At 44.0% G+C, this 13,654-nt stretch overlaps 1 protein-coding gene across 3 annotated transcripts in view; it reads left to right on the top strand.

Moving 5' to 3' along the window:
* The window catches only part of dock8 (dedicator of cytokinesis 8), an 80,003-nt gene that overhangs the window by 9,188 nt on the left and 57,161 nt on the right, over positions 1-13,654 (top strand). For all 3 annotated transcript variants that reach the window (XM_024418079.2, XM_024418077.2, XM_024418080.2), the window contains exon 2: positions 12,188-12,302. In XM_024418079.2, coding sequence (XP_024273847.1) covers positions 12,188-12,302 — 115 coding nt within the window. The remainder of the gene's footprint in view (positions 1-12,187; positions 12,303-13,654) is intronic.

Below are 13,654 nucleotides of genomic sequence, written 5' to 3'. Positions count from 1 at the left end.
TCTTAACTGACTTTCCTAGTTAAATAAAGTCTTTAAATAAAATCTTTCAATTTTTCTAAACTCTGCATTGTCTTCAGTCTGGTCAGATTCTGTCAATAGAACCTAACCACAGAACAAGATGAAAATAATTCTGGTTTTTGGCGATGGCTTTGTGGGATAGCTAGCTACTTATAAACAATATAATATATGCCATTTAGCAGACGCTTTCATCCAGCAAACAGTTAACCAATCCTGTTAATGAGTATTTTAATAGTAATGTTGAATAATTCAACATTGGCTGTTAAGCCAATTATATTATATGAGTGTAGCCTCCCCTTTTAATTCTGGAAAGTGTCTTGTGATGGGAATTATATGTTTACATTTTGGTGATAATTATTAGGTGTAGGAGCTACAGTTACTTCAACCTAGCTTTTAGCTAGCTAGTTAACGTTAGCGGCTCTGTGTAAGCTAGATTAACTTGCAAGAAACTAAAATAAAAATGTTTCTCCTGTCTTGAATGAAAAGGTGATATTTTGCAATTTGTCAAAATAAATGCGATCTCTGTCCAGAGACAGGCTCTCATCTGTCTTGCGTAACAAACACTAGGCCTACACTTGTCCAACCAGTAAGACTGTGTGAAAAGGACATTATGACCAACGGAATTTCGTCCATTTGTGTACGAGGCTTTAGGCTGTCTCTGGGTTTTACAATACAATAAATGAAGGAAGCATTTATGTATTACAAAATGTGCTACTATTGGTCAGATTTTTGCAACTAATATACCAATCACGTCATGTTTTGTGTTGGATTCTAATTGTGATTGGTCTATTAACCTTAGATGCCATTTTGAATAATCTAAAATACTATTTTTCTAATCTATAACAAAATGATTAAGGCAAAGGGCCAAAAACATTGTTTTACTGTTAACACAAAAGAAGCACTTGTTGCTGATTGTTCTCTTCACTTCATTCTTCTCTGTCATGATGGTTGGGCCTTTACAATGCAGACCGCTCAAAAGCCCAAACCGTTCAAATGGTATGACCCATATTAGCAGAGTGACATTTTGTATTTCTATCGTGGATTCGCGGGTCACATCATTTCATAAACCTTTTCGTGGGCCATTTTAAAGTCTGCTACTTGCGGCCGCTAACTATTGCTTAATAACAAACAACCTTGTCCAGTCATGTTAGAGCTGGCAAACAACCAGTAGGGTTTAAGATTACACTGGAAGAAAGGAAAGGAGCTGTGTTTTTGTTTTTCACTCCTGCTACTAAATGTTAGGTTTTATTTAACCTTAGCAGTAATTGTACAAAACTACAGTAGAAGATACAGTATGTACGCATGATGAGTTGATTTGGATACTGTACAACATATACTGTACAAGCATTGCAATCATGGCTTTGTTTATACAATGGGCTTATTTTGATTCCAGCCGTAGCGTCTTCACTCCAAGCTGTATGTTTACAGTTTGTCTTGTACATATATTCGACCAACCCATGGAACATCCAGTTCAGACTCACATTCCTTAGACGTTCATAAAGGTGCGGCGAATACCAGAGGTAGTCTTAGAATGGCCCTTGTACTCTTCAGTATACGCAACTCTCCTGGCGAACAGCAGTGGTGTTATCAGTGTTTTATGCCATGCCTCCTCCTACATAGTTTACCTTAATAACAGTTTTCTAATTTGAGTGAACTATCCCTTTTTTAACAGGAGCTCGCTCTCTTGCTTTCTCGCATGCTCTCTCTCTCTCTCTCACATACTGCCAAGTCTCATTCCATGGGGTCACTGAGCCTGTTAGGAGGAACTGCAACCACATGGCTCTGAAGGTCATGACCTGGGCGGGATGCAGGCAGTTGGGAGGAGAGTAGCATGCAAATGAACACAAAGCAAAGTCCAAGTTAGAGCCACAGCCCAGAGCCACATACACCATACAATGTGGTAAACACATCACATTTTGTCCAAATTCACACTTAAGCCACAAGAGGAAAGTTGACAAAATGGTATGAGAGGATAACTATAAACTGTGCTAGACTGATGTAAAACTACCGCCTCAGAATTTCTGTTGGCTAGCAACACATGATAGTCCTGGGGTTGAGATGCCCACATAATTCTGTTGGTTGGGGAAGGGGCGGAGGTGATCGTTTAGTTGCAGATCAGAGCTATCCTAAACAATGGCCACAGTGAGTTAATGAACACAGAGCAGTAGCACATGAACAGCATGGGGACTGGGGGAGAGTCAGGGCCACTGACCCATTTGGCAGTGCCCCTCAAAGATTCCCAACTCCAAGTTTTAATGTCACATGCACAAGTACAGTGAAATGCCTTTCTTGCAAACTCAAAACCCAACAATGCAATAATCAATAACAATGTATTACTAGAAAAAAAACATGAGATATAAGAAGAAAAATGAAGAACACAATAGGTAGGTAAGTAAGTAAGCAAGCATACTATATACAGGGTCAGTTCCAATACCATATATACAATGTGCAGGGATACTGGAGTGATGGAAGTATACTGAACAAAAATAGAAGCTCAACATGTAAAGTGTTGGTCCCATGTTTCATAAGCTGGAATAAAAGATCCCAGAAATGTTCCATATGCACAAAAAGCGTATTACTCTAAAATGTTGTGCACTAATTTGTTTACATCCCTGTTTGTCAAGATAATCCATCCACATGACCAGTGTGGCATATCAAGAAGCTGATTAAACAGCATGATCATTACACAGGTGCAGTTTGTGCTGTGAACAATAAAAGGCCATCATAGGTCTGGCATATTCCCATGTTCAAGAAGCTTTCCGTTTTGATTGGGTTATTTTGCCCAAAAAACTTTAGGCCTACCTATAGAAAAGGAGAAAAAAAAACCTCTGCATCTCTGCCCAGCCTGTCAAGAAGGGCCAATAGGATGTTGAGCCTGCTCTCCAGGCACCATCTGAAGCCAGAGACTGTTTCAAAAAATGCTTTGTCGGACCCAAGATGGTGTAGCAGTGTGGTTTGTCGTGCACTTTTGTATTTTTTGTGTTTGAAAATAATAATAAAAAATAAAAAAATTAATCTCTTTTCTATTTTTAAATTGAATATACCTTCTGGTAACCCGCCTCACCCAATGTGACACGGATCCACCATTTCTTTAGCCCTTATAGCCAGAACTTCCATTAGCTACTAGCTATTTAGCCATTGTTAGCCACTGCTAGTGGCCTTTCCTTCTGCACAGACACCAGCCGTTTTTTTTTATTTTTAGGCTGGATAATACTTGCCAGCATCGGACTGCTTTCTTCACTACAACGCCGGATTCCTGCCGTAAACCCTGGACCATTACTCCTGATGGCTAGCTGCCACCGAGTGTCCCAGCCCCGAAGCTAGCCCTGAGCCAGGCCAACCCCCCGGCCTACTCTATGATCACCCGGATACTTAGCCGATGCCTCCCGGACTCTACCCCAACACGGCTAGAATCCACCACTCCACCGGATCCTTGCCGTAAGCTCTGGACCTTTGCATCGGATCATCGCTGCTAGCTAGCTGCTACCGAGTGGCTATAGTGGCTAACGCCCCTGCCCCAAAGCTAGCACCAGTTAGCCGCGAGCCAGGCGCATCTCCCGGCTAGCAAACAAAATTACTACAACTACAATTACCTCTTCCGCCATCTGGTCTCGACCCTTTGTCGACACGGCGCCCCGCCTGTACCACTACTACTGGTCCGCCGACTTAACTCCATCCGCTGTGCCCTCAACTGGCCTTTGCCGGACGTCGGAGCAGACGCTTCTACTTACCTCGGCCTGCTAACTTTAAGCGCTGTGTCTTCCGCGTGCTAGCTTAGTAACGACTACCCAGCGGCTTCCTTGTTCCATCTATTGCTGTTCACTGGACCCTATGATCACTTGGCTACATAGCTGATGCCTGCTGGACTGTTCATTAATCACTGTACTCCATTTTGTTTATTTTTTGTTTATCTGTCGGCCCCAACTCAAGTAGTTAAACAACCCTCTCTGCCCATTCATTGCCATTTTACCTGTTGTTGTTGTCTAATCTGTTGTTGTCTTACCCGTTGTCTAAGCTAGCTCTCCCAATCAACACCTGTGATTGCTTTATGCCTCGCTTTATGTCTCTCTAAAATGTCAATATGCACCACGAAATAATGTTTATAGAGTGCTTATCTTCCGTATAAACTCTTAAAGACCTGGTAATCTTTAGTAGTAGCTTCAATAGCAGTCAATATTTAATCGTCACCTTGTTAAGTCTCATCTGAAAGTGGTAAATTCTTGGTTATCTTCACGAACCCTGGCTAACCAGTTGTAATCTGCTAGGATACTTGGTTTTCTTCCCTTGACGTGCGCTTGTGTAAGCATAAGCTCACTTGCACAACGGATCATCCAATTAGGATTTATGCTAGGATCCGAGCAAAATACCAGCCGTAGTAAAGTTGAACATTTATTTTAGGCCTTTGACTCTACAGCTACAGTACTCACCAGTTTTCTTCCCAGAAGTCCATAGGTCATCCCTGTTGACTGCCCAAAACTAGTGCCTTACAGCTACAGACTTATCACGTAGTTATCAATTTAGGATAGTACCCTAAGCAACACCCCACAAATGAGGAAAGCCCTAGATATGACATTAGACAATGCCATGATATGGTCATTTTGCCAAGACCATGGATGTATATAGAATACAGTCCAATTAGATGATTAAGGTGGCATAACTACGTTTTGTTTTGTTTATGCTTTCATTTCAGTTTGTTTCATTTTATTTGGCACGTAGAAAGTGATAAAGCCATAAACAACTCCCCCAGACAACCATCAGTTAGTGCCACAACACCGCTCATTTGGGAGGAAATGTAATGACATATTTCATGAGTGTGTGTGCGTTGTTAATATCTGCCTAAGTTATTGCCCAGATCTTCCAGTCTCGTACTCTGTTCCGAGTACTTTAGGGCGACAGTCCTATGTTAAAATGGCTCAGATAATAAGCTTTTCCAAGGACGTGTGGACTTGAGGTCCCCATGTTGAAAGGACAAAGACCACCTACAGAACTAAGCCAACCTTAGGTTCTCTAACGAAATTAGCATCAAATTTCAATGTGAAGGTGACGACCTACACACCAGAAGGATGCATTTCGACTATACCAGCCAGAATATAGCATGAGCTTAAAGTATGGCAACTTGGTATGAACTTTGGACTCTTATTCACTAAAGAAGTGATACCTCCTAGCCGTCACGTTAGCGCAGCAACTGTAGACGTGGGCTAGGAGAGGACGGACAGAGTATTTGTTCTACCATACAAGAACGGTACTACCAACTATTCATTCTACCACCAGAGATCCATGCTGGACAAACCGGCCATCCATCGACGACCAATCTACCGAAGCGCAGCTCAGAGTAAATATTTATTGCATCCTCCTTTTCCAAATGGGCTGTAATTTAGAATGCATAAGATACTGTATTTACGATAGCATAGCTTCTCCCTTTGTTACTCAGTCTTCCCGCTCTTTCACTTAAACCCCCCCTTTTCTTTGTGTAACCAGCCGTTATCAGCTCAGTTCACCAGGTCCATCAATGTATGATTTATTCTGTGTATATGTAATCCTGTGTGATTAGTTAGGTATTTAGTAAATAAATAATTAAACCACATTTTGTATTGCTGATTCAACTTGTTAGCCAGGGTTCGTGAAGATAACCAAGAATTTACCACTTTCAGATGAGAGTAAACAAGGTGACGATTAAATATTGACTGCTATTGATGTAAAAGATTACCAGGTCTTTGAGTTTATTCAGAAGATAACAGCTCTATAAACATTATTTTGCGGTGCCCCGACTTTCTAGTTATTTGTTTACCTGGTTAGCTTAATCGGGTAATATTAATTACAGAGAAATGATTTTATAGAATAGCATGTCATATCACTTAATCCGGCATTGCCAAAGACACGACACCACCATACCCGTCTGCACATTATGCCCTGAATCTATTCTACCATGCCCAGAAATCTGCTCCTTTTATTCTCTGTCCCCAATGCACTAGATGACCAGTTTTGATAGCCTTTAGCTGTACCCTCATCCTACTCCTCCTCTGTCCCTTGGGTGATGTGGAGATTAACCCAGGCCCTGCGTGTCCCCAGGCACTCTCATTTGTTGACTTCTGTAACTGAAAAAGCCTTAGTTTCATGCATGTTAACATCAGAAGCATCCTCCCTAAGTTTGTTTTACTCACTGCTTTAGCACACTCTGCCAACCCTGATGTCCTTGCCGTGTCTGAATCCTGGTGTAGGAAGGCCACCAAAAATTCTGAGATTTACATACCCAACTACAACATTTTCCGTCAAGATAGAACTGTCAAAGGGGGAGGAGTTGCAATCTACTGCAGAGATAGCCTGCAAAGTTCTGTCATACTGTCCAGGTCAATGCCCAAACAGTCGAGCTTCTAATTTTTAAAATGAATCTGTCCAGAAACAAGTCTCTCACTGTTGCCGCCTGTTATAGACCCCCCTCAGCTCCCAGCTGTGCTCTGGACATCATTTGTGAATTGATCGCCCCCCCATCTAGCTTTGAATTGATCGCCCCCCATCTAGCTTCAGAGTTTGTTCTGTTAGGTGACCTAAACTGGGATATGCTTAACACCCCGGCAGTCCTACAATCTAAGCTAGATGCCCTCAATCTCAGACAAATCATCAAGGAACCCACCAGGTACAACCCTAAATCTGTAAACAAGGGTACCCTCATAGACGTCATCCTGACCAACTGGCCCTCCAAATACACCTCCGCTGTCTTCAACCAGGATCTCAGCGATCACTGCCTCATTGCCTGTATCCGCTACGGAGCCACAGTCAAACGACCACCCCTCATCACTGTCAAACGCTCCCTAAAACACTTCTGTGAGCAGGCCTTTCTAATCGACCTGGCCTGGGTATCCTGGAAGGACATTGACCTCATCCCGTCAGTTGAGGATGCCTGGTCATTCTTTAAAAGTAACTTCCTCACCATTTTAGATAAGCATGCTCCGTTCAAAAAATGCAGAACTAAGAACAGATATAGCCCTTGGTTCACTCCAGACCTGACTGCCCTCGACCAGCACAAAAACATCCTGTGGCGGACTGCAATAGCATCGAATAGTCCCCGCGATGTGCAACTGTTCAGGGAAGTCAGGAACCAATACACGCAGTCAGTCAGGAAAGCTAAGGCCAGCTTCTTCAGGCAGAAATTTGCATCCTGTAGCTCCAACTCCAAAAAGTTCTGGGACACTGTGAAGTCCATGGAGAACAAGAGCACCTCCTCCCAGCTGCCCACTGCACTGAGGCTAGGTAACACGGTCACCACCGATAAATCCATGATTAACAAACTTCAACAAGCATTTCTCAACGGCTGGCCATGCCTTCCGCCTGGCTTCTCCAACCTCGGCCAACAGCTCCCCCCCCCCAGCTACTCGCCCAAGCCTCTCCAGGTTCTCCTTTACCCAAATCCAGATAGCAGATGTTCTGAAAGAGCTGCAAAACCTGGACCCGTACAAATCAGCTGGGCTTGACAATCTGGACCCTCTATTTCTGAAACTGTCCGCCGCCATTGTCGCAACCCCTATTACCAGCCTGTTCAACCTCTCTTTCATATCGTCTGAGATCCCCAAGGATTGGAAAGCTGCCGCAGTCATCCCCCTCTTCAAAGGGGGAGACACCCTGGACCCAAACTGTTACAGACCTATATCCATCCTGCCCTGCCTATCTAAGGTCTTCGAAAGCCAAGTCAACAAACTGGTCACTGAACATCTCGAATCCCACCGTACCTTCTCCGCTGTGCAATCTGGTTTCCGAGCCGGTCACGGGTGCACCTCAGCCACGCTCGAGGCACTAAACGATATCATAACCGCCATCGATAAAAGACAGTACTGTGCAGCCGTCTTCATCGACCTTGCCAAGGCTTTCGACTCTGTCAATCACCATATTCTTATCGGCAGACTCAGTAGCCTCGGTTTTTCGGATGACTGCCTTGCCTGGTTCACCAATTACTTTTCAGACAGAGTTCAGTGTGTCAAATAGGAGGACATGCTGTCCGGTCACTCTGGCAGTCTCTATGGGGGTGCCACAGGGTTCAATCCTCGGGCCGACTCTTTTCTCTGTATATATCAATGATGTTGCTCTTGCTGCAGGCGATTCCCTGATCCACCTCTACGCAGACGACACCATTCTATATACTTCCGGCCCGTCCTTGGACACTGTGCTATCTAACCTCCAAACGAGCTTCAGTGCCATACAACACTCCTTCCGTGGCCTCCAACTGCTCTTAAACGCTAGTAAAACCAAATGCATGCTTTTCAACCGTTCGCTCCCTGCACCCGCACGCCTGACCAGCATCACCACCCTGGATGGTTCCGACCTTGAATATGTGGACATCTATAAGTACCTAGGTATCTGGCTAGACTGTAAACTCTCCTTCCAGACTCATATCAAACATCTCCAATCGAAAATCAAATCAAGAGTCGGCTTTCTATTCCGCAACAAAGCCTCCTTCACTCACGCCGCCAAACTTACCCTAGTAAAACTGACTATCCTACCGATCCTCGACTTCGGCAAATGTCATCTACAAAATTGCTTCCAACACTCTACTCAGCAAACTGGATGCAGTTTTTCACAGTGCCATCCGTTTTGTCACTAAAGCACCTTATACCACCCACCACTGCGACTTGTATGCTCTAGTCGGCTGGCCCTCGCTACATATTCGTCGCCAGACCCACTGGCTCCAGGTCATCTACAAGTCCATGCTAGGTAAAGCTCCGCCTTATCTCAGTTCACTGGTCACGATGGCAACACCCATCCGTAGCACGCGCTCCAGCAGGTGTATCTCACTGATCATCCCTAAAGCCAACACCTCATTTGGCCGCCTTTCGTTCCAGTTCTCTGCTGCCTGTAACTGGAACGAATTGCAAAAATCGCTGAAGTTGGAGACTTTTATCTCCCTCAGCAACTTCAAACATCTGCTATCTGAGCAGCTAACCGATCGCTGCAGCTGTACATAGTATATCGGTAAATAGCCCACCCATTTTTACCTACCTCATCCCCATACTGTTTTTATTTATTTACTTTTCTGCTCTTTTGCACACCAATATCTCTACCTGTACATGACCATCTGATCATTTATCACTCCAGTGTTAATCTGCAAAATTGTAATTATTCGCCTACCTCCTCATGCCTTTTGCACACAATGTATATAGACTCCCCTTTTTTTCTACTGTGTTATTGACTCGTTAATTGTTTACTCCATGTGTAACTCTGTGTTGTCTGTTCACACTGCTATGCTTTATCTTGGCCAGGTCGCAGTTGCAAATGAGAACTTGTTCTCAACTAGCCTACCTGGTTAAATAAAGGTGAAATAAAAAAAATAAAAAAAGATGCCCTCAAACTCACAGAAATGATCAAGGAACCCACCAGGTACAACCCAGCTTCTCCTTCACCCAAATCCAGATAGCAGATGTTCTGAAAGAGCTGCAAAATCTTGACCCGTACAAATCAGCTGGGCTAGACAATCTGGACCCTCTCTTTCTGAAATTATCCGCCGCCATTGTTGTAACCCCTATTACCAGTCTGTTCAACCGCTCTTTCGTATCGTCCGAGATCCCTAAACATTGGAAAGCTGCCATGGTCATCCCCCTCTTCAAAGGGGGTGACGCTCTAGACCCAAATTGTTACAGACCTATATCCATCCTGCCCTGCCTTTCTAAAGTCTTCAAATGCCAAGTTAATAAACCGATCACTGACCATTTCGAATCCCGCCGTACCTTCTCCTCTGTGCATTCCGGTTTCCGAGCTGGCCACGGGTGCACCTCAGCCATGCTCAAGGTACTAAACGATATCATAACCGCCATCGATAAAAGACAGTACTCTGCAGCCGTCTTCATCGACCTGGCCAAGGCTTTCGACTCTGTCAATCACCGTATATTTATTTGCAGACTCCACAGCCTTGGTTTCTCAAATGACTGCCTCGCCTAGTTCACCAACTACTTTTCAGATAGAGTTCAGTGTGTCAAATCAGAGGGCCTATTGTCCGGACCTCTGGCAGTCTCTATGGGGGTACTACAGGGTCCAATTCTCGGGCCAACTATTTTCTATGTATATATCAACACTGTCGCTCTTGCTGCGGGTGATTTTCTGATCCACCTCTACGCAGACGACACCTGGCCCTTCTTTGGACACTGTTAACTAACCTCCAAATGAGCTTCAATGCCATACACACTCCTTCCGTGGCCTCCAATTGCGCTTAAACGCTAGTAAAACCAAATGCATGCTCTTCAACCATTCGCTGCCCGCACCCGCCCTCCCGACTAGCATCACTTCTCTGGACGGTTCTGACTTAGAATATGTGGACAACTACAAATACCTAGGTGTCTGGCTAGACTGTAAACTCTTCTTCCAGACTCATATTAAACATCTCCAATCCAAAATTAAATCTAGAATCAGCTTCCTATTTAGCAACAAAGCCTCCTTCACTCACGCCGCCAAACATACCCTCGTAAAACTGACACTCCCTACCAATCCTCGACTTTGGCGATGTCATTTACAAAATAGCTTCCAATACTCAGCAAACTGGATGCAGTCTATCACAGTGCCATCCGTTTTGTCACCAAAGCCCCTTATACCACCCACCCACTGCGACCTGTATGCTCTAGTCGGTTGGCCCTCGCTACATATTAGTCGCCAGACCCACTGGCTCCAGGTCATCTATAAGTCTATGCTAGGTAAAGCTCCGCCTTATCTCAGCTCACTGGTCATGATAACAACACCTGCTCGTAGCACGCGCTCCAGCAGGTATATCTCACTGGTCATCCCCAAAGCCAACACCGCCTTTGGCTGCCTTTCACTCCAGTGTTCTGCTGCCAATGACTGGAACGAATTGCAAAAATCGCTGAAGCTGGAGATTTATATGTCCCTCACTAACTTTAAACATCAGATATCTGAGTAACTAACCGATCGCTCTATCACTCCAGTGTTCATTTGCTAAACTGACATTTCTTCGCTACTATGGCCTATTTTATTGCATCACTCCATTTGCACACACTGTATATAGAATTAATTTTTTTCCTCTATTGTGTTATTGACTGTACGCTTGTTTATTCCATGTGTAACTCTGTGTTGTTTGTGTCGCACTGCTTTGCTTTACCTTGGCCAGGTCGCAGTTGTAAATGAGAACTTGTTCTCAACTAGCCTACCTGGTTAAAAAAAAGAGTCCCTACCAGCCTATTGTCGCACTCGCAAATGCTTCACTGTGTATTTCTTTGTAGGCTATAGCCTTGAATCCATTGAATAATATAGCCTAAATAATACATTTTGATTCCTTCTTAGGCTCCCTGTCTGGCTCCTGATGTATTTTGAGTGTTTATATGCTGATTTAATATGACGTAGCCTATTTGGAATGATGTGCGATTGTTACATTCACCTTTTCATGTTTATTCAAATACTTTTAATGTCAAATCATATGGTCTGATTTCAATACTTCAAAACCAAATGGTAGTTCCAGGTAGTCAAAAAAATAGATGGGTGTTGGTTAAATTGTGATTTTAATGAATGGAGCGAATTTGGAGCAGCAGGTTTTATTATCATGGAGCGGTTTGTAGTGGAGCGGTTGGAAAGGACAGAGTGCACGCCGCTCCATGAACGATGGCTGGGATTCCCAACCTCTCGACTCTGCACACATACTCTGCTGTGCACACACACACACACACACATGCACACACACGCACGGGTAAACACAAACACACACGTGTACACGGTAGCCTATACACACATACACACTTTACATAGGCAGACTGCAGCACATTTTTGCTACTGAGGGACAATTCATGTATTTGCTATTACAGCAGAGAAGGAGATGGCATTGTGTACCTTTTGGTAGGGGTCCAATGATATGGTGGATTAATTTGTCTATAAAAACAGTAGCTGAGCATCTACATGTACTTTCTCAAACACCCTGAGACACACAGACCTCCCCCCCACCCCCCCACCCTTTCCATACCACATTCCTCAGTAGTCTGAATGACTCTCGTGAATACTCAATCAGCGACCAACCTTACCTGCCCCTCGAAAAGCTCATGAGATCAAGGTGTGAGTGTGAAACATCTCTGCCTGCTCTCCTCTGTTCTAATATCTTTTTCAATACCTGTCCACTCTTTCTCTCAGGGACCTTTTTGATCATCTGTTTGGCCGCACATCTCTTACGAGTTTCTCCTCTCTGTTTCAGACACTCGTCTGCTGAGATCAGGAGACACTTTGGTGGGACGTATGGCTCCCCTCAGGTCTCCATGCAACACAGTCATCGTGGCTCCAACGCATCTGCCTCCATGTGCTTCACCATGGTGAGTTCCGCTACTACAGGACTACTACAACCAACTAAGCCCTTTCATGGGTAGCAGCGGTGTAATATTTAGCTACCCTGATTCTGAGTGAGACTCTCAGACAGCATTTTGTGTTGTAGGCCTAATAATGTAATCCTAAAGAGGGATTTTGTCCCACCAGACATTGTGACCCCTCACTTATTCTCTCTCTCTCTCGCTCTCTCTCTCTCTCTCACTCTCTCTCTCTCGCTCTCGTACTAAGTGCACTAATACCTCTCTATATTTGACAGGCTTAAGGCATCAGGGTTTACTGTAAGTCTCTTCATATCATGACTTGCCTAGTTAAATAAAGGTAAAAAAAAAAAAAAAAAAAAACATCTCTCTGATATGTCTCTGTCTGCTGCTAGGCAGCTGACTAGGCCAGAGGAGGGAGAGTTGGCCCATCCCCTAGTTATTGTTATGATTAATGTCCAAACTGCTTGGGAAATGGGTCAAGGCGCAGGCTACTGTAGAGATATGGGATGGCCTGCTTACCTTCCAGCTTACACTGGCAAATATGTAATATCTGTGGATTTGCAATGCAGGAGAGTGGTTTTTAATAACATCCTCTGCATGTTGATATTTTCCCATGGTGCATCATCAGCGGAGGAGCTCAGTGGAGCTGCAGGCAGATGTGTGGGATGATGATGATCATTGCTATGACTCATCTCTCTATTTTTAGGACATATAATGATGCGCATTGTTATTAGTTAATAATCATTTCTAAAATGATGGATGGCGTGAGTGTGTGTGTGTTTGTGTTGCGCTTGTCTGTGCGTGTCCCGCTTTTGTAAGCGTGTGCACTTGCATGTGTGTGTGGTGTGGTTCTGTCTCTAGAAACATGAGATGATTGATGGAGGCCTTGTTGATGCCACTTCCTGTAGTCAAGTGTTTTACCTTGCTTGTTGTTACCACAGATTTTTTACCAAATCAACTCCTAGTCACTTCCCTTACCTACTTCACATAGAGACCTAAACACATTGGATAGGTATTAGCAAAATGTTGATGGCTCCACTTTGCCCTCTGAAAGGCTGGGAGTAATTCCACCAAGTTGCTTATACCTATCCACTCCTTTCACATCAACTACAATGCCTTGTGGTAGGGGCTAGGATTCACTTTGGAATTTGGTCTGAGGGTCCCTCTGAGTCTTATGAGATCTTTGTGGTTAACTCTTCTTGTTTCCTGGAATGCACCAATTTGTCAACTTCCCTCTTACATGTTGAATATTTAGTATATATATCTACTTCCAATTCAGTGTACCTGTGTTATAGTTCTACTAACGGTCATCTCGAGACCTACACTTTTATGTTTAAAATGTGTGTGTAAAGCAGCCA

The sequence above is a fragment of the Oncorhynchus tshawytscha genome, linkage group LG04 (assembly GCF_018296145.1).
Source record: "Oncorhynchus tshawytscha isolate Ot180627B linkage group LG04, Otsh_v2.0, whole genome shotgun sequence".
Lineage (NCBI taxonomy): Eukaryota > Metazoa > Chordata > Actinopteri > Salmoniformes > Salmonidae > Oncorhynchus > Oncorhynchus tshawytscha.
Note: the sequence above shows the minus strand (reverse complement) of the source record. Positions and strands in the feature narration are given on the sequence as shown.